This window comes from Oryctolagus cuniculus, chromosome 16 (genome assembly GCF_051225735.1).
Source record: "Oryctolagus cuniculus isolate XC-2025 breed Fujian yellow rabbit chromosome 16, ASM5122573v1, whole genome shotgun sequence".
In the NCBI taxonomy this organism is placed as follows: Eukaryota; Metazoa; Chordata; class Mammalia; order Lagomorpha; family Leporidae; genus Oryctolagus; species Oryctolagus cuniculus.
Genome location: NC_142882.1, coordinates 60,390,080 through 60,410,740, shown reverse-complemented (window position 1 = coordinate 60,410,740; position 20,661 = coordinate 60,390,080). Strand labels below are relative to the sequence as shown.

General features: G+C 42.6%; 1 protein-coding gene across 18 annotated transcripts in view; it reads right to left on the bottom strand.

Annotated features, from left to right (window-relative positions):
• The window catches only part of BBS9 (Bardet-Biedl syndrome 9), a 438,558-nt gene that overhangs the window by 398,805 nt on the left and 19,092 nt on the right, over positions 1 to 20,661 (bottom strand). For all 18 annotated transcript variants that reach the window (XR_016222612.1, XR_016222613.1, XM_008261624.5 and 15 more), the window contains exons 4-5: positions 20,137 to 20,201; positions 11,884 to 11,997 (exon numbers count right to left, since the gene is read on the bottom strand). Coding sequence is in view for 16 of the 18 variants with exons in the window: in XM_008261624.5 (XP_008259846.2) it covers positions 11,884 to 11,997; positions 20,137 to 20,201 (179 nt within the window). In the remaining 2 variants the exon portion in view is untranslated. The remainder of the gene's footprint in view (positions 1 to 11,883; positions 11,998 to 20,136; positions 20,202 to 20,661) is intronic.

The following is a 20,661-nucleotide window of genomic DNA, read 5'->3' as shown; positions in this document are numbered from 1 at the left end:
GCAGAGAAGTGGAGGATGAGGAATAGAAATGTATTGCTGAGAGATACCATCAAACAAGGGACAGAACAAGCAAGACACAGCTGGGAAAACCCATTAAGGAAGCCCACAGAAAGAAGATTCAAAATCTGAAAGCATCATTTAAGATAACAGGATACACGTTCACAAGTAGTGTCATCTTCAAGTTACAGACCATCCAGGTGGTGTGCAACTCACTCTGTCTAGGCAGTATGAAACTCGTTAAAGCTGCAGAAAAAGGCCAGTGTTGTGGTGCAGCAGGTTAAGTTGCTGCTTGCAACACCAGCATCCTACATGAGCACTGGTCCAAGTCCCTGGTGCTCCACTTCCAATCCAGCTTCCTGTTAATGAGCCTGGGAGAGCAACAAAAGATGGCACAAGTGCCTGGGCCCCTGACACCCAAGCAGGAGACCCACATGGAGTTACTAGCTCCAGACTTTCACCTAGTCCAGCCCTGGCCATTGCAGGCAACAGCTTTACCTGCTATGCCATAACACTGGTCCCAAGTTTCAAGTTTTTGTTGTTGTTGTTGTTTTACAAATTAACTTGTTGTTGAAATGAACTCACTAAATTGAAGGAACAGTGCAGCAAACCCCAGGGTACTTGATTGTAAGACTCAGGAGGTCGTTTATCTTCCCTATAGATAGCATCTTGATGTTCCATCTTAGCTGAAGGGTTTTTCCAGGAATCCCAGGCCCTGAGCAAGAAGTGAGCACCACCTGACTGACCGAAACCCACCTTATCACCGTCAAAATCCCCAAAGGAATTAACACAATGTCCCTATGCAATCAAAGGAGGGTCATGAGCACTGCGAACCAATCAAAAACCTGGGCACCAGCTGAGCACACACCTCTCAACCCCAGCTTCAATGTGTACAGGCCTCAGCCCTGGAGGAAAAGCTAAGTGAATGCTGCCTAGCTCCTTGCTCCTCTTTCTTTCCATTACCCCAAAGTCAGCGAGTGGCTTGCTGTGCATTGGTGAGCAGACTCAGGTTTCGGGAGTTCTACAACAATTCTATGTTACAATCTACTGTATCTCAAAATGCTGTCAGTGATTGAGTTTTGGAGGTGAAGGTAAATCACTTACTCTATTTTTCTATTAGTCTATATATTTTATATATTCCCGACATGTGGCAGGCAGTTAAATCACTGTTTGGGGCGCCACCTTCTCATATTGGAGTGTCTGCTTCAAGTCCCAGCTACTGTGCTTTCAATGTGGCTTTCTGCTAATGCACACCATGGGAGGCAACAGATGAAGGCCCAAGTGCTTGGGTCCCTGTCATCCATGTGGGAGACCCTAAATGGAGTTCTGGGCTCCCACCTTTGACCTGGTTCAATCCTGACTATTGAATGCATTGGGGAGTAGTCCAGCAGGTGGAAGATGTCTCTCTCTCACAACTTTTCAAATAAAATGAAAATAAATAAATAAATATTCCTTTGTGGACATTAGTTTTGTAACAGAAATATATTAATTTTGGTGTGGGAAATACTGAAAGCGAGGAAAAGGTGAAGTAAAAATCCTGCTATTTCATTTCATCTATAAAGAATCTGCAACTTATCTCAAAATTTAAAATATACCAAGACTAAAAACATGACAAAAGATGCTGATGCTGTAGCTTAATAAGTTAAGCCTCCACCTGCAGTGCCAGCATCCCAGATGGGCACCGGTTCAAATCCGGCTGCTTCACTTCTCATCCGGCTCTCTGCTAATGGTCTGGGAAAGCAGTGGAAAATGGTCCAAGTCCTTGGGCCCTTGCACCCATGTGGGAGACTGGGAAGAAGCTCCTGGCTCCTGGCTCCTAGCTTCAGCCTGGCCCAGACCGGTCATTGCAACCATTTGGGTAGTGAGCCAGTGGATGGAAGACCTTTCCCTCTCTCTGTCTCTCCCTCTGTCTGTAACTCTCTCTCAAATAAATTAAAAAAAAAAAAAAAAAGACAAGATTTTACAAAGCATGCAATTAAAAAGGATTATAACTTGTAAACACTAACAGAGTAATTATCCCCCCAAAATGTAGCCAGCACAAGGCAGGTGCAGCCTAGTGTACAGCATATCCCTTTGTGGCTGAACTTCTAATTCCTCTAATACACATCCACCTTTCTGACACCCTCAAATCACCACTGCTTCCTCTCCTGTCAGTGTGAAAGCAGCACCCCAGGGAGTGAAACGAAAAGATAGACCTCTCTGGTTCGGAGCAGATGGAAGATATCTCTCTCTCTCTCTCTCTCTCTCTGTCTTTCTCTCTCTCTCTCTCTCTTTCTCTGGTTCAACCTCTCTCTGTAACTCTTTCAAATAAATAAAATAAATATTTTTTAAAAAATTAAAGCAAAGAAGCAAAAACTGTTTGGGAAAGAGTAAAAATAGGAAAAAAAATTAACCCAATGGTGTGATAACCTCTAAGTATTTATGAGTCCTTTTCCCATAAACCACATATTCATTATGAAAAGAAGGCAACAATTTTTTACAATTATTTTTTCCTGTTTATATGATCACTTTATTTTGTAAATTATCTTTAAGGAATACAAATTTCATAAGTACAACTTTAAGAATATAGTTATTCTGCCGGCGCCATGGCTCACTTGGCTAATCCTCCACCTGCGGCGCCAGCACCCCAGGTTCTAGTCCTGGTTGGGGCGCCGGGTACTAGTTCCAGTTGCTCTTCTTCCAGTCCAGCTCTTTGCTGTGGCCCAGAAGGGCAGTGGAGGATGGCCCAAGTGCTTGGGTCCCTGCACCCGCATGGGAGACCGAGAGGAAGTACCCAGCTCCTGGCTTCGGATCGGCGCAGCAGCCAGCCATTAGGGGAGTGAACCAATGGAAGGAAGACCTTTCTCTCTGTCCTCCTCACTGTCTATAACTCTCTCTGTCTGTCTCTCTCTCAAACTGTCTAACTCTGCCTGGCCAAAAAAAAAAAAAAAAAGAATATAGTTATTCTTCACACCATACCCACCCTCCCATCCACTCTCCCACCCCTCCTCCTCCTTCCTCTCCCCTTCCCAGTCCCATTCTCCATTAAGATTCCTTTTCAATTAACTTTGTACACAGAAGACAAACTCTATACTAAAATTTCAACAATTTGCACACACACAAAAAAAAAAAAACTGTTTGAGAACTAGTTTTACAGTTAACTCTCATAATACAATTCAATGAGGACAGGGGTCCTGCATGGGGAGTTAGTGCACAGTGACTACTGTTGTTAATTTAACAATTAACACTCTTATGTATGACGTCAGTGACCACCCGAGGCTTGACATGAGTGCCTAGGCTATGGGAGTCTTTTGAGTCCACAGACTCCATCAGTATTTGAACAAGGCCATAAGCAAACTGGAAGTTCTCTCCTCCCTTTAGAGAAAAGTACATCCTTCTTGGATGGCCACTTCTTTCTGCTGGGGTCTCACTCACAGAGATCCTTCATGTAGAAAATTTTTGGCCACAGTGTCTTGGCTTCCCATTCCTGAAATGCTCTCATAGGCTTTTCAGCCAGACCAGGATGAAAAGAAGGCAACAATTCAACATGACTATAAAACACAAATTGAAACAAAACTTGAAGGGACAAAATAGGGTCAACAGATCCAAACATTTATTATATTTTTTTATTTATTTAAGAAGAAGAAATCTATGTACTTCATATAGATTCAGGAGCATAGTGATACTTTCCACCTTATCCTCCCTCCCAGGCTTCCACCCTCCCTAACAGTTTTTTTAATGTGTTGAAATGAATTTCTTCAGCAAAGATTACAGGAGGCATTTTGTTCTTCAGAACCAGACTTCATCCAGTGTCCTCCCTCCTTATATAACTGATGATGGCCTTACTTCCTCCTCATTTCTTCATGGCCAAAGCTCTTTACAAGGCAGCCTGCTTTGGGATCTCCACTTCTCCCCTGTGAATTCCTCATTCTAGGACAACCTGACCAACATTCTGAACTGTCTTTCTGCTCCAAACGCTGTCCCTGTGATAGCCAATGACTCAGAAACGACCACATTCAGTATCTTCTTTCCAATGTTCCAGCCCTTATTCTGACACTGCTGACTCCCCCCCCCCCCCGCCCCGTCCTGCCTCTCAGAAGTCTTCTTCCTCCCTTTCGTGACACCATGTTCCCCTGTCTGTCATTTCTAGCTCTTAATCCCTAGGTGAGTTCCTTTTCCTGTTCCTACCCTTAAATTTGTCATTCTCAACAAACATAGCCAAAGTCCTGTAGATCAGGACTATGTCCCTCTCTAGTAAAGATAAACGGCAGCTAAAGGAGAGAATTTCGCCTTACTGAAGCACTGAAGCTATGGGTAAAGAAGTCTATCATGGGGCTGGCACTGTGGCGCAGCAGTTTAAAGCCCTGGCCTGTGGCACCAGCATCCCATATGGGCGCTGGCTCTAGTCCCGACTGCTCAACTTCTGATCCAGCTCTCTGCTATGGCCTGGGAAAGCAGTGGAGGATGGTCCAAGTCCTTGGGTCCCTGCACCCACATGGGAGACCCTGAGGAAGCTCTTGGCCCCTGGCCTCAGATCAGCGTGGCTCTGGCCATTGAGGCCATCTGGAGAGTAAACCAGCGGATGGAAGACCTCTCTCCCAGTCTCTACCTCTATCTGTAACTCTGTCTTCAAACAAATAAAATAAGTCTTTAAAAAAATTTTTTTAAAAAGAAGTCTATCAGCTGGAAAATACCAAAGTTTTTAAATCAAAGTAATTTTTAAGTGCTCCAAAGTATGAAAAATACTCTTCTCAAGCAAACTGTCCCAGAAGGAATCGGAATGGCTCAACCTTCGGGTAATGAAAGCTTTATGCTAAAGACCATCAAGTCGCTCATTTATAGGAAACTGGAATTACTAACCTCTGGATGAAAGAAGAAAAAAATGAAGGGTTAGGGGAAAAAAAGGTAGCAGTATACATCCCACTCTTCTCCCCCTCACACCCACACACGCACACACATCTCACTCAGCCTGCAGGGAGCTATTCCCCAGCAGAACTTTATGTGTATTCATCTCTATTATGACGTTCTTCTTCATGTTATAGCTAATTTTTCATCTTTCTTGTCCCCTCAATTGTGAGCTGCCTGAAAACATAGAGCATCTTTTACTCCAAGAAACTAGTGCAGTGCCTGAGCACTCAGAACTCTCTCCACAAATATGATTCAGATGGCTAGGTGGGTGGGTAGGTGGGTGGATAGATGGATGGGCAGGTGGGTAGGTAGACAGATGGGTAGGTGGATGGGTAGGTGGGTGGGTGGATGGATGGGTAGATGGGTGGGCAGAAAGAGACATGAAACAGGGGAAGACTACCACACCAGGTTTGCTTCAGGACCTGAGAGTCTCCACGCACTTCCTACTAATAAGCAATTTCTTCCCAGTGTTCCTGCTGCACACATGAAGGATTCCTTGGATGTAGCTAACTACAGGGTGTCTAAGTCAAACTATGAGTAAAGAAACTTGTAGCTCAAATGCCATGACAACAGCAAGATTAGTACATTACACAGACTACATGAAGCACCTTATTTTACTAAGTTAAATGCATCCAGTTGTGACCATAAAGTAAAAACATCTTTTTCTTCAGTCAACCACTGGCTTTCTGTTAGTCAATATTAATTCTACCCTTGTCCAAATACTATTTTGAAATGACAAGTTTATTTTATTTTAATGAGGCAAAATACCACGTTAACAACCGTTGGAAGTTCTAGTAACACAATGAAACTCAATAAAAGGAAAATCTGGAAGAAATAGTATTTTGTTCCTTTTCTCAAAAACAAGTAGAGTTCAAATTACCAAATAAAACAAATTCTTCCAACTTTACTATCATATTTTTAAATCAATTCAAATTCACATTTTTCAAAACAGGTTTAGTATATGTCCAAACTATACCTTGTTTGTCCATACTTAATGTCACTCACTAAACTTTCTAAGCATTAATTTCTCAAGAGAACAAAAAGAAAACTAGCATTTTTATAAAACTCAGAATCAAATCTTCCATCACAAAAAAAAAAAAAAAAAGAGGCATTTTATTTGAAAGGCAGAGAGACAGAGATCTTCCATCTGCTGGTTCACTCCCCAAATGCCCACCACGGTCAAGGCTAGGCCAGCCCGAAGGTCAGGAGTCAGAAATGCGATCAGGTCTCCAATGTGAGTGGCAGGGACTCAAGTACCTTGAGCCATTACTGCTGCCTCCCAGGGTGAGCACCAACAGGAAGCTGGGATCAAGGACCCAGGACTAGAACCAGGTGTCAACTGCTGCAGCCAATACCCACCTCAGTATTTAAATTTTTGAAATTTTTGATCTTCAAATACATTCCCCTCTGGGGGAAAAAAAAAAACCACTGCATCAAAAGCCCAAACAGTCATTTGGCCATTAACATTGTATTTTTCGGGCCGGCGCCGCGGCTCACTAGGCTAATCCTCCGCCTTGCGGCGCTGGCACACTGGGTTCTAGTCCCGGCTGGGGCACCGGATTCTGTCCCGGTTGCCCCTCTTCCAGGCCAGCTCTCTGCTGTGGCCCGGGAGTGCAGTGGAGGATGGCCCAAGTCCTTGGGCCCTGCACCCCATGGGAGACCAAGATAAGCACCTGGCTCCTGCCATCGGATCAGTGCGGTGCGCCGGCTGCAGCGCACTGGCCGCGGCGGCCATTGGAGGGTGAACCAACGGCAAAGGAAGACCTTTCTCTCACAGTCCACTCTGCCTGTCAAAAAAAAAAAAAAAAAAAAAAAACACCACATTGTATTTTTCTGGGTCCAGTGCTGTGGCACAGCAGGTAAAACCACCTGCTACAATGCCAGCATCCCACATGGGTGTTGGTTGGAGTCCTGACAGCTCTACTTCCAATCCAACTCCCTGCTAATGTGCCTAGGGAAGTAGTGGAGAATGGCCCAAGTCCTTGGGCCACTGCATCCATGCGGGAGACCTAGAAAAAGCTCCTGGCTCCTGGTTTTGGTCTAACCCAGCTCTAGCCATTACAGCCATTTGAGGAGTGAACCAGCAGATAGAGGATCTCCCTCTCTCTCTCTGTAACTGCTTTTCAAATAAATAAAATAAAGCTCTTTAAGAAAATTGTACTTTTTGATTTCTTAATTTTTTTTACTTTTCTTCCAAATCAAAGCATAAACTGAAAAAGCAAATACATGACACAGAAGTTACTCAATCTATTTTACGTAATCTATGAAGAACCAAAAGTTATGCAATTAACCTTAACTAAACCAAGCTGGCTTGCCTCCTGAAGTCAAGTTTTTTTCTGAACTCAGAAGGAGGTAAATTCACTTGGAGCCCAGAAGAGGAGACTTCTGTTAACATCACAAGTTTCTGGATGCAGGGAACCCGGACTAGAATCTCTCCTAAACCATTTACTAAGTGCATCTTTGGCGAGTTTTTCAACCCATGAAGAGCTTACAACACTGCCTGGTACAGACTACACATTTGGCAGATGCAGGATGCCTCTGTACCTCTATAATTTAGCATTACTCGAACACTGCCAGAAAGCCGTAACCAAGGTCCCGTTCTGGACCAACAAAGAGTCAGAACCTCAAGAAACAGTCTTCAGTCAGTCATTGGATGTAAGGAGGTCGACAGTGTGACCGCTGATTAACAGCAGTGCACAGCCCGAGTTCATTCAGAGTGGTTGTAATCAATTTTGACTCCACGTTGTAGATAAATATGCAGTACAAAAATAAAAACCAAAGAATCACAGTGTATATTATCCTTAAATTGTATAAGCCGTGTTTTATGGATAACTTCAATTTTCCCAAATACCTTGCTCAAAGGCAGTGCCAACTGTGGCCCAAAGTTGTGGAGGACTGCCATCTAGTGGTAGTTCCTTGTGATGCGATACAAAATCACCTTTCCTGCAGCCTTCCTCTATTTTTGAAATTGATTTGTATAAAATAGCGTCAGGTTATGTTTTGTTTTGTTTTTTAATTCTTTTTCAGAATTAAAATTATCATAATTACTGAACTTACAACTTCCACAAGAAGCCATATTAAATTCAGAGGAATTTAGAAGACAGGGATTCTTAAATTTTCTTTTTTAAACTCAAATAAACTCTAAGGGAGTTTTCAAAATAAAAGAATGAACACGGCAGTTAATATGCCACCTTGGATGCCCATTTTCCATATCAATCTCCAGCTCCACTTCCAATCCAGCTTCCTGCTATTGTGCACCCTGAGAGGCAGCAGGTGATGGTTCAAGTACTTGGGTTCCCGCCTCACATATGGAAAACCAGGATTGGTGTTCCTGGCTCCTGGCTTCTGCCTAGCCAAACCCCAGCTGTTGTAGGCATTTGGGTAGCTATCCAGCCGTTAGAGCATATTGCTCACTTGCTTGCTCCCTCTCTCCCTCTGTCTCCTGATTTTCAAATTAAAATAAATTAAAATTTAGAAACAAAAAAGTAATGGTCCACTCACTTTCTGAAAGGTGCACATTAAATATACAACTGAGACATCAAACTTAGAAAATTCTTTTTTAATGTGCATATCTTAGAAGTTACTTTTACTTTCTTCTTCCTATATCCTGAACTTTTTACAATGTAGTACACAGTATTCAAAGAAGAAAGATACTTCCATATTAAGAGAAACATATCCTGACTTTAAAATGTACTGTATATGAGTGAAATGGTCATTTTTCCATTCAATTATTATTTACAGCCACTGTCTATATTCCCACTAAACTAGAGTCTTTTTGCTTTTTACTTGTTAGACTTCTTATTCAGTGAAGTATTAAGCAATTTTACTGTAATGTAATTTTAAAACATATTCTCTCAAATAAAAGCTAAAAAGAAGGGAGAAGGAAAGAAAGTGAGAGGGGAGGGAGGGAGGAAGGGAATATCATCATGTTCTTTGCTTAGAATTGTATCTACAAATCACACTGACTCTGTCAAAACCTGATTAAAAATTAAAAGAAAACCATATCTTATAACAATCTAACTTAATTCAATTTCCACATTCTATCAGGGAAATAATTACAAAGATTTATGTACAAAGATGCTCATGTCATCAAATATACCTTAATTTTTATATTTATAGTAACCCATTGAATTGATATAGCTATCGCTCAGATCACTTCTAATTTCTCCATATTGCAAATGAAAATATAGATGTATAAACAGAAGGAAGGGAAGGACCGCAGGGAGAAGCGGGAAATGAACGTAGGGAAATTTCACGGGGCTTTTCCATAATCTGGATCCCTTGCTAACAAACATTCCCATAAGGCACGTTACAGCATCCAGGAACATTTCATGGCTCTTAACAGCCAGCTCGCCTCGTGAGAGTCTGAGTCATCTGACACAGACACGTGCGATGCGTGGCGGCGCAGACCCTCGTCATCTCGCCAGCATCAGTTTTCAGCCTATGCGCAGGCTGCAAACAGCTTCACTGAGACACTATCTACCCACTATAAAGTTCACTCCTTTACATACTCCATAGTGTTTAATGTATTTACAGACCTGTGCAACCAATGCCATAATCTAATTTTAAAATATTTTCCTCAAACCACAAAGAAACCTTTTACCCATCAGCAGTAACTGCCCATCCCTCCCATCAATTTCTCTGAATTGACTAGCCATGCCTTTTCCTTCTTCTTGTAGATGCTTTAGTGACATACATCATTGTTTCAAAGACATGAAACAGAATGATCCTTCTGCTACTCGGATATTCCTGTTTCAAATTGCAGAATGTTTTATTTCTTAACCACAGGAAAGTAAAACATGCCAGAATGGTTTCTTGTTTTAAGAGATAAAAGAAAAAAGCTATCATATAAGCACAAAGCCATCCATTCCTTTCAAAACTCGAAGCCATTATAATTTGTAGGAGAGGAAAATATCTTCTTCTCACCCACCTAGGTTCATAGCTGAGGTCCCTAAAGGGAAAGACAGTTTCACAGGAGAAGAGCATATGTAAATTCATTCAATGCAACTTTGATGTACAGTAGGAGTTTCATAAGAAAATGAAGACCTGAAGAAGCAGTTGATTCTGTGTATTTTTATGCTTGGTTTGATCAGGAAGTGAGCAATCATGGAGAAATATGACAGGACAAAGTGGGTAGAACCTAATGAGAATAAACTGAGGACTTAGTAAGGCTGATCCATTTATATTCTGCACTGTGACCCTTCACCCTCAGAGACGAGGCTCTTCCTCCCCTCCACGCGTAGGGAGGGCATCTCTCACAGGAGGGTCTTGGTACCCACTTCAGAGGAAAGTCACAACACCCTTCCGGCTCTGGGGCCTGTTTCAGAGACGGCCGGAGGGAAGTCAGGGTTGCTCTGCACTTTTTTCTGTCTACCAAGGTGCATTATTTTAGGGTGCTATACCCTAAACCCCATCATACTACTTAGCAAGTCATTACTAAACCTAGCAAAAATATTAGACAAGAACGAAGAATTTACTCCAACTGGGTTAGCTTGAATGATAATAAAATAGAAACAGTATAACCTATAGAACACAACACTTCCCAGGCCATCTAAAGAACAGTCATGATACATTCAGCAAAAATCTTTGACTTGTCTAACTAATAAGCACTTTCTTCTCATAACTTCTGGGACTCCAGATGCATAGAATTGAACAATTTCCTTTTGGGGGATTTGGTAGAGGAAAGAGAATTGAAAACAGCTAACCAAGGGAGACCTAGGTGCCCCAAGTGTGTCAGACAACAGAGAAACTCGGTGGTGAATGCTGTGGGTGGGAAGCGGCACTCCACTAACAGAGCTTGGCCTCTCTCATAAACCTTAGTTCTCTCTCCTCTCCACCAACTCTGGCATCTCACACCCTCCTCCAACAATCCACATATTCCTGTTACTGGGTTAGCTCCTGTTACCCAGTCAGCTGTTGAGTCACAGCACCCCAACACCACTGATTCGGTATGCCTAAATTCATGTAGTCCTTGCCTTCACTTCCCTGTACAAAATATTCAGTTTGGGATACTTCGAAACTGAATCATTTTCTCGTGTCATGAAAGGAAGATCTAATATAGGTAGGTAGCTTCTTTAATGCAACAAGCAAGCAATAAACTCACAAAAGCATGAGCCCAAACAGAGCAAAAATGTAAAGTCCCTAGTTATCTGATCTGCAGGTGGCACCTGTACACACACACACACACACACACACAGAGTCACAAGAGCACCCAGGTGAGTGTCACCATTAGTTCTTACCCCACGTCATGGTACAACCAGAGGAGCTGGGTTGTCAGAACCCTCCCACATCATAACAACAACGGACACAGAAGCACCAAGCCCTGATGATTCTGGGACCTCTTGCACTGGGTGGGCACACTGCAGGCAGCCCTTTGCTAACTAGAAAAGGAAACCCTCACGATAGGAGGAATCCAGCCTCACTGAGAAAAGTACTCAGCAGAGGTGATGCGTTTGTGAAACTTCCTCTAGGTCGTTTCTGCCACAGCAGAGAGCAGCATCAAGTCTGATTTCAGCCCCCACTTGCCAGCTTTCCCAGCTGCTCTCATGCACAAACAATCCACATGACCCTGTGTAGCAGCCCAGGAAATGGGGAGGCTGGAGAGGGCGTCTGTAGCTTCACCCTGCATGCAACAGGTAATACCAAGGACCCCTGCCAACAGAAGGCCAGCCCTTTATTCCAGGAGGAGAAGCAGGCATCAGGTCCATCATTAAAAAGCTCAATGAGCATATGAATAAGAAACAAACTCTCTAAAAAAGGTAGTTTTGTCGGTCTCTGTATATGAAAATGTTGATTATATGAAAATCAAATACATCCAATGCTTAAAGTTTTCTTTTTTTATTATTTTGTTTGGATATATGAGTATAAAAATGTCAATAAAAACATATATTTTAGCTTTCCCAAAGATTTAAATCACACTATCCTCCATCTTCATACGATCAAATATTCTACATCTGTCATTTGAAATTGCACTCACTCTCACGACTAAAAGCAAATTACCTTTCACACCACCAAATGATCCATATGTCATATTGCAAGCTGTTCGCTGAAGATTATGTTCATACATCAACTTGATCTGATATTGGTTCCCATGTTCCACATTACCCAGAGTTCCTGAAGAGAAAAAAGGAAAGAATCACTTTGCAGTTGTTTACACTAAAAACATTAATTTCTTCTCTACACCAAGTCTAAGTAATTCAATTTCACTGAAGTTTAAAATGACAAAGCAGTAAAACATTATGAGCAATTAGCATACTGATAACCATTATTTTAATGGTGCAGTCAAAATAATTTAATTCTCAGCCAGAACACACCATTACACAAAATAGTATCCCAGAGAGACATTTTATTATCTATTTGTAGTAGACCCATTATGTCTGAGTAAAGTGCAATTATTTAAATAACAACAAAATCCTATAATTTCAGCTCTAAATAAATGAGGTTAAGTTCCTTTCATTTATAAACAAGAATAGAGCAAAGAAATAACTGCCTGAGAAAAAAGTTCCCAACATTTTACAGTGATCTATTTTCTTTTTAAAAAATGTGTCTTCTTTCTTTGATTTATTTGACAGAGACAAGAAGAGATACAGAGAGATATCTCATCTGCTGGTTCACTTCCCAAATGCCCACAACAGCCAGGGCTGAGCCAGGCCAAAACGTGGAGCCAGAACCTCAACCTGGGTCTTCCAAGTGAGTGGTAGAGATCAACTACTTGAACCATAATCTGCTGCCTCCCAGGGTGCATATTAGTAGGAAGGTGGACTAGAAAGCAGAGCTGGACTCAAACCCAGGCACTCCAATCTTAACTTCTGCACCAAATATCCATCCCTTGAAAAATTCATTTTCCTGCCCTAACTCTCAAAATACTCAAGCCCCAGAGCAAGTGTTTAGCCTAACCATCCAACATCAGAGTACTTGGGTTCAATCTCTGGCTCCAGCTCCTGCTAATGCAGTCTATGGGAAGCAGAAGTGATGGCTCAAGTAATTGGGTTCCTGCCACTCGTGGGAGACTTGGATAGTGTTCTCAGCTCCCAACCCAGCCCTGGTCCAGGCATTTCAGGCACGTGGGAAGTGAACCAATGAATGGGAGCACATATACTCCCCCAGTAAAGATTATGCTGCCCATGGTATTGTTAATGGCAACTTCCCTTAAGAAAAGAACATCAAGATTGTACCATTTCTTGGGTCCAGCATTGTGGCACAGCAGGTTAAGCCACCACTAGCATCCCAAATGGGTGCTGGTTCAAGACCCAGCTACTCCACTTTCTATCAGTTCTCTGCTAACACACCTGGGAAAGCAGCAGAAGATGATTCAAGTACTTGGGCCCCTGCACCCACATGGGAGACCTATTTCTGTACATAGCTTCCATTTTTCTATCTATATATATTGCTTGCCTACATTAAGGAGCAGAGCTCTCTGAGCCTCCTCTGGTTCTGACAGCTGCCTATTTCCTGAATCATTCTTGGCTCCACTAAACTCTGTTAAATTTAATTTGTCTAAAGATTTTCTTTTTAACAGTTGAAAGAGAAAAACTAACAAGGAAGGATTTCTTGGAGGAGAATCACTCTTACTCAGTTCCATGCCCTGGAATATGGCTAAAAGTAGATTTGCATACCAATGGGGAAAATGAAAAGAGAGGGCAGGCATCTGACACAGAAGTGAAGGCAACAGTTGGGATGCCCACATCCCATATAGGAGGGCCTGGGTTCAAGTCTCAGCTTTGCTCCCAGGTCTACTTCCTTCTAATGTGCACCTTGGAAGGCAAAAGTGATTATTCAAGTGGCTGGGTCCCTGCCACCCATGTGGGAGACCTGGATTGAGTCCCTGACTCCCAAGTATTTGGAGAGTGAAGTACTCTCTCTTCTCTCTCTCTCTCTCTCCTTTCCTTCCTCCCCTCCTCCTCTACATTCCCCCAGCCTTTAAAATAAATAAAATACATAATAAAACCATTTTTAAGAGAGAGAGAGAGAGACTCAAATTTGGCAGCTAACCCTGATAGACTGTCTGTAATCTAGATAGTATAAAATAAGTGGGATACCAGGAATCTGGGGTATAATCACAACTAATCCAGCCACAAGGGGAAAAAACAAAAACCAGCTAAACACCTGCATTAACCTAGGGAGAGTTCTAGCTTCCAAGAAACCAGGGGGAAAAAAATCCAAGAAACACCTGGTTTAACACTACAGAAATTACCAATTTCATTCTGCACCCACAGCCAGATCAAACCCTCTGAAGAAGGAAGGCACTTATGCATGATTATTAGCCAAAAGGAAAGCAGGAACATTAGGAACTCACATCAGTGAACAACAGCAGCCAATACTTGAGCAAATTTAGCATGAAATGACACTAAGACTTGTGTTCTATAAAAACTCCAACTGCACTGGTAAATTTTAAAACTTCAAATACTAGCACTTTGAAACTTAATAATGCAACGATGGAGAATAAAGATAATTCCTCTTCATTAGATAACTACCTTGCAATAAAAGTACTATTTAGAATCTAAACTTTCTGTGGCCAGGTATTTGGGTTACTGATTAAGACACCAGTAAAGGGGCCCGTGCTGTGGCATAGTGGGTAAAGCCACCGCCTGCAGTGCCAGCATCCCACATGGCTACAGGTTCAAGTCCCAGCTGCTCCTCTTCCAATCCAGCTCTCTGCTATGGCCTGGGAAAGTAGTAGAAGATGGCCCAAGTCCTTTGGCCCCTGCACCCATGTGGGAAGACCTAGAGGAAGCTCCTGGCTCCTGGTTTCCAATTCACATAGCTCCAGCCATTGCAGAAACCTGGGGAGTGGACCAGCAGTTGGAAGACCTCTCTCTCTCTCTCTGTCTCTACCTCTCTCTGTAACTCTGTCTTTCAAATAAATAAAATAAATCTTCAAAAAAAAAAAAAAGAACATTTATATAGGTTTTATCTTTAAACATACTGTCTATGAACATATTGACTATTAAGTGTAGATGATTATAGTCTACATAAGGTTAAAGTTAATATACAATTCCATCAATTAGAAAGTAGGTAGATATTAGATCATTTATACTATTAGTTTTGTTTAAACAAAATCTTATTTAAGGGGCCGGCGCTGTGGCACAGTGGGTTAACACCCTGGCCTGAAGTGCCAGCATCACATATGGGTGCCGGTTCAAGACCCGGCTGCTCCACTTCTGATCCAGCTCTCTTCTATGGCCTGAGAAAGCAGTAGAAGATGGCCCAAGGTACTGGGCCCATGCACCCACATGGGAGACCGGGAAGAATCTCCTGGCTCTTGGCTTTGAATCAGCGCAGCTCCAGCTGTTGTGGCCAATTGGGGAGTGAACCATCGGATGGAAGACCTCTCTCTCTCTCTCTCTCTCTCTCTGCCTCTCCTCTGTGTAACTCTGACTTTCAAATAAATAAATAAATCTTTAAAATAAAATCTATTTAAGTGAAAAAAAAAGTTTCAGGGCTTGGACTGTGGTGCAGTGGGTTAAGCTGTTGCTTGTGATGTCAGGATTCTGTATCTGGGTATTTGTTCAAGTTCCAGATCTTTGACTTTTTTTTTTTTTTTTTTTTTTTTGACAGGCAGAGTGGACAGTGAGAGAGAGAGACAGAGAGAAAGGTCTTCCTTTTGCCATTGGTTCACCCTCCAATGGCCGCCGTGGCTGGCACGCACTGATCCGAAGGCAGGAGCCAGGTGCTTCTCCTGGTCACCCAGCTCTTTGACTTCTGATACAGTGTCCTGATAATGCACCTGGGAAAGCAGCAGAAGTGGCCCAAGTATTTGGGTCCATGACACCATGTGGGAGACCAGGATGGAATTCCTGGCTCCCAGCTCCTGGCTTCAGCCTGGACCAGCTCTGGCCATTGTGGACATTTGAAGTAAACCAGTGGATGGGAAATGTCTGTTCATCTCTGCCTGTCTGTCTTTCACTCTCCTTCTCTCTCTCCTACCTTCAAATAAACAAAAATAAACAAATTTTGAAATGCTCTTCTTGATAATAGTTTAGAGTACAATTTCATACAACTGCTAAGCAGTCCAAGGACATTACATAACACAGTATCATTATGAAGGCTGTGTTAAATAATTAAATAAGATCATATAAGCCTGTCAAAAGTAAAAAATCACATCTTTTTAGCTATGCACATGGCACCTATTAAAATTCTATAAATACAACAGATGTTTAATAAATATTTATTGTGAAGTATGCAATTTTTGGAGAAAAATATTTAAGAGAATATAATTAGTATGGCTTAAGCTCACACATCTGTAACAATTTACCCAGAAATTGGAGCCCATCAGAAAGGAATGTGAGATGCCACGCAATGCTTTCCCTTCCAGAGCATGATAAGATGAGCTCACTTCAAGGCAGCAAGACCCTGCTGTGTCTCCGTACTAAGCACACACTCGATACTATATCCCCCACCAAGAAGAAGTCCCCACAGTAGCCTCTGACTATTAAGGGTTGTTTAGGGGGCTGGCTCTGTGGCATAGTGGGTAAAGCTGCCACCTGAAGTGCCAGCATCCCATATGGGCGCCTGTTCTAGTCCCAGCTGCTCAATTCTGATCCAGCTCTCTGCTATGGCCTGGAAAAGCAGTAGAAGATGGCCCAAGACCATGGGTCCCTGCACCCACATGAGAGACCCAGAAGAAGCTCCTGGCTCCTGGCTTCGGATGGAGCAGCTCCAGCCGTTGCAGCCAATTGGGGTAGAATGAACCAGCTGACAGAAGCCCCCCAACCCCACCTTTCCTTCTCTATGTAACTTTGACTTTCAAATAAATAAATAAATCTTTAAAAAAAAATAGGAGGTTTTCAGTATATCCAGGAGACTGACTTTAAAGATGTCTTCTAGTTTGACTCAAATCTTTTTTGGAAGCACACAGACTATAAAAGAAGACAAAAAGAAAACAAAAAATATTTGAAAAGAAGGCATTTGAGGGAAAGGATGTCAGGCTCAGCTAACACCTTCATCCATTGATGAATTTACTTAAACTAGAAAATGTTTGTGCTTCCCTTGTTACAGTAAAAGCTAGGTAAAAGTTCAACCTGGAACCTCAAGAAACATGTTTAAGAGAACAAAAACATTAACTTCCCTTGCTTCTCAATTTAAGCGAAGCCAGGAAAAATACACAAATTGTCAGTCTACAAATATCTTCAGAGGCTTTAGAAATGAGAGACAGAAGGAAGTGAGGTGGGGCATAAAGGAATGTAATTTGGACAACTATGGGTCCCCAGAGAATACGAAGTCTGGACATGAACACAAAGAATAAAAGAGCAGTAAAATTCGCCGTTCCCATGGCAAATAACTTTCATCTTCAACACTAATTTAGGAGGGATGCCAATGTCCGGTAAACAAACTGTGACAAAACATGCTACTTTCTTGTGGTGGGCTTCTCGGATAAGCACATCTTTTATTCCTAGTCCACGCCGCAAGCCCCAGTGGGATGCTAGCGGCTGTCGTCTTCCTGGGCCACAATTTATGTGAGACCAGGGAAGGCCAAAAATCTGACCTGACTTCTAGTTTCTCAGAAGCACCTCCTCTCTGCCCGGCTTTGAGCCCCTTGGGGGCCTTTAGAAGAACTGCTCCAAGAAGTTGTCAGGGTAACTGTAACCAGCAAGCTCTGCCGCTCCATGGCCTGCACAACCCAGGTAGTGAAATAGCACTTGCAATTACCAGGCTTATGATCAGGCACAGAGGAACAACTAGACTCATGCAATAAAGGAGCCTATATCAGACCTTTTCCCCTTATTATGCAATACTGAATCTGTGCCCTATCACTAGGAGGAGCAATACCTTATACCATGACACTAGTAAGAATGCACTTCATCTGGCCTCTCATATCAGCAGAGAAGAAAATAAAATGATAGTGGTTACAGAGAAGGAGAAGAAAACAGCACACGGTAAAGAATAATAAGGACTCAGCTATCAATTGCCTCAGCACTATGCAGAAATTTGTTAACTCATTAATTCAATAAATATTTACTGGATGTCTGCCATATACAACATGCCTGGTTACCAAGCCTGAATTAGAAATATAACAGATCCTCACCTGAAAAGAGAATGCCTAAGAAAATACAGCTCATTGGGACAGAAGTTAGGCACAGCAGTTAGGACGTGGCTTGGGATACCCATATCCCATGTCACAGGGCCTGGTTCAAGTTGTGACTCCACTTCTAATCCAGTTTCCTGCTAATGTGTACCCTGGGAAACAGTAAATGCTCACTCAAGTATCTGGGACCCTGACACACACACAGGAGACACAGATTGAGTTCTGGGCTCCTCGTTTCAGAATGGCCCAGCCCAAATGTTGTGGGCACTAAACTAGCAGATGGAAGATTCTTCTGTCTCCCTTTTAAATAAAATTTAAAATAAAGCTCAAAAAGAAAAGCTATCCAGATCACTGATAGTAAATATAAATAATTACTCAAATAGAAAGCAAGATACAAGGAAGACTACAATCAAGAGAATGAGTCTGGGTACTGGTGTGTGGCAGAGCAAGTTAAGCTTCCCCTTTGGGCATGCCAGTCTGAGTTCCAGCTACAACACTTCCAATCCAGCTTCCTGCTAATGCAACTTGAGAAGGCAGCAGATGGTGACCCAAGTGCTTGACCCCTGCCACCATGTGAGGACCAGAATGGAGTTTCTAACCCTTGGCTTGGCCTAGACCTGGATGTTTTAGCCATTTGGGGACTGAACCAGTGGATGGAAGATATCTGCCTGTCTGTCTCCCTTTCTCTCTGTCACACTGCCTTTCAAGGAAATAAATCTTTCTTTAAAAAAAAAAAAAAAGAGAGAGAGAGAGCGAGAAAGAAAGAGAAGGAGAATGAGCTGGAAAAATCTAATTCCTAGAAACTAACATTTACATCAAATTCCAAAGGAGATTATCTTTCACGTAGGGGATAACCCCACAAATACTCAGCTTCACCTTATTAATATTTATTATTAATATTTCTCTAATATTAACATTCATAAAAGTAACTCCCAACTTGAACTAAAATTAACCTAATAACTCAAGTTACTTTTCAAATTTAATAGGAGCCAGATGCTGGTACCAAACCACTATCCTGGTACCCACACAACCATGTGAGAGGAAGAAATTTGGTTAAGCCTCCAAGGAAGTGCCTTGAGGCCTGGTTAAGGGAAGACAACCAAATGCCAAAATACTGGAAGTGCAAAGAAAAAACACTTGAGGTTCACCCAAAAAACTCTACTCCAAACCACTATGACTCAGCATCTAATGAATTTTGCTATTGTTAGAAACATCTCTTGGGGCTGGTGCTGTGGCATAGCAGGTTAACACCCTGGCCTGAAGCACCGGCATCCCATATGGGTGCCAGTTCGAGACCCAGCTGCTCCACTTCCGATCCAGCTCTCTGCTATGGCCTGGGAAAGCAGTAGAAGATGGCCCACGTCCTTGGGCCCCTGCACCCACGTGGGAAACCCAGAAGAAGCTTCTGTCTCCTGGCTTCGGATCAGTGCAGCTCCAGCCACTGCGGCCATCTCGGGAGTAAACAAGCGGACAGAAGACCTCTCTCTGCCTCTCCTCTCTCTGTGTAGCTCTGACTTTTGAATAAATAAATAAATCTTAAAAAAAAAAAAAAGAAACATCTCTTAACACTCAAGAGTCCTCAGTGCCCAGTATTGACCCTAATTCCTTGGAGGAGGGAGATTACAAGGAACCCTCTACTAGAAATCTAAGTATGCACAGAAACAGGAGACCAGGAAAATGTAACAGCTTGAGTACCCAAAGGAATAGTGAACAATGAAGAAAAGCTAACCAAGATGAGAAAACCTTCAAGTGAATGTTTCATGTTCTCTATACTAAGTCAGCACTAGCGAATATCTATTTTTTTTTTTTTTTTTTTGACAGGCAGAGTGGACAGTGAGAGAAAGAGAGAGACAGAGAGAAAGGTCTTCCTTTGCCATTGGTTCACCCTCCAATGGCCGCCGTGGCAGGTGCACTGCGGCCGGTGCACTGCGCTGATCCGATGGCAGGAGCCAGGTGCTTCTCCTGGTCTCCCATGGGGTGCAGGGCCCAAGCACCTGGGCCATCCTCCACTGCACTCCCTGGCCACAGCAGAGAGCTGGCCTGGAAGAGGGGCAACCGGGACAGAATCCGTTGCCCCAACCGGGACTAGAACCCAGTGTGCCGGTGCCACAAGGCGGAGGATTAGCCTAGTGAGCCACGGCGCCGGCCACGAATATCTATTCTTATGTAATGTTAAGGAGCCCAGTTCCTAATAAAAATTCTACATTACAAAAGAAAATGTTTCTTACCTGAGACAGAGTAGACACAAAGTTTTCTAGAATGTAACACAGCCAAATGAAGCATTTCAGTACCTCTGAAAAAAATAGAGAAAGTTTTAAAAGTTATGAAATATTAGTTTCAGATGTAACACAGTGTGAAATAATTTCAAAAGCTCTGACAACTGCAGCCACTGTAAGTAAACCAAAAATAGACATGACAACAAACAGCCAATCTGACAACCCCAGAGGCTCCAACTCTGCCTCCAGGGGCTGCATTCAGACAGAAACCAAGTGGGGATTCAAGGAGCAACCTGATCTGAGGCTTCACAAGAGAACCAAATTCTGATCCTGGCTCTCGGGCTAATTCACCTGTGACTCTGGGCAAGTCATTCATCTCCGTGGGCCTATGTACCCTACCGAAACAGGTTTCAATTAAATCAAACTACATCACGTGAGCACAACTTGAAAAGAACAGAACACCACAAAAACTAATCATTCTTAGTAAATGGTACGTCTCACTTCCAGAACTGAAATTTTATTAAAGGTATTCAAAAC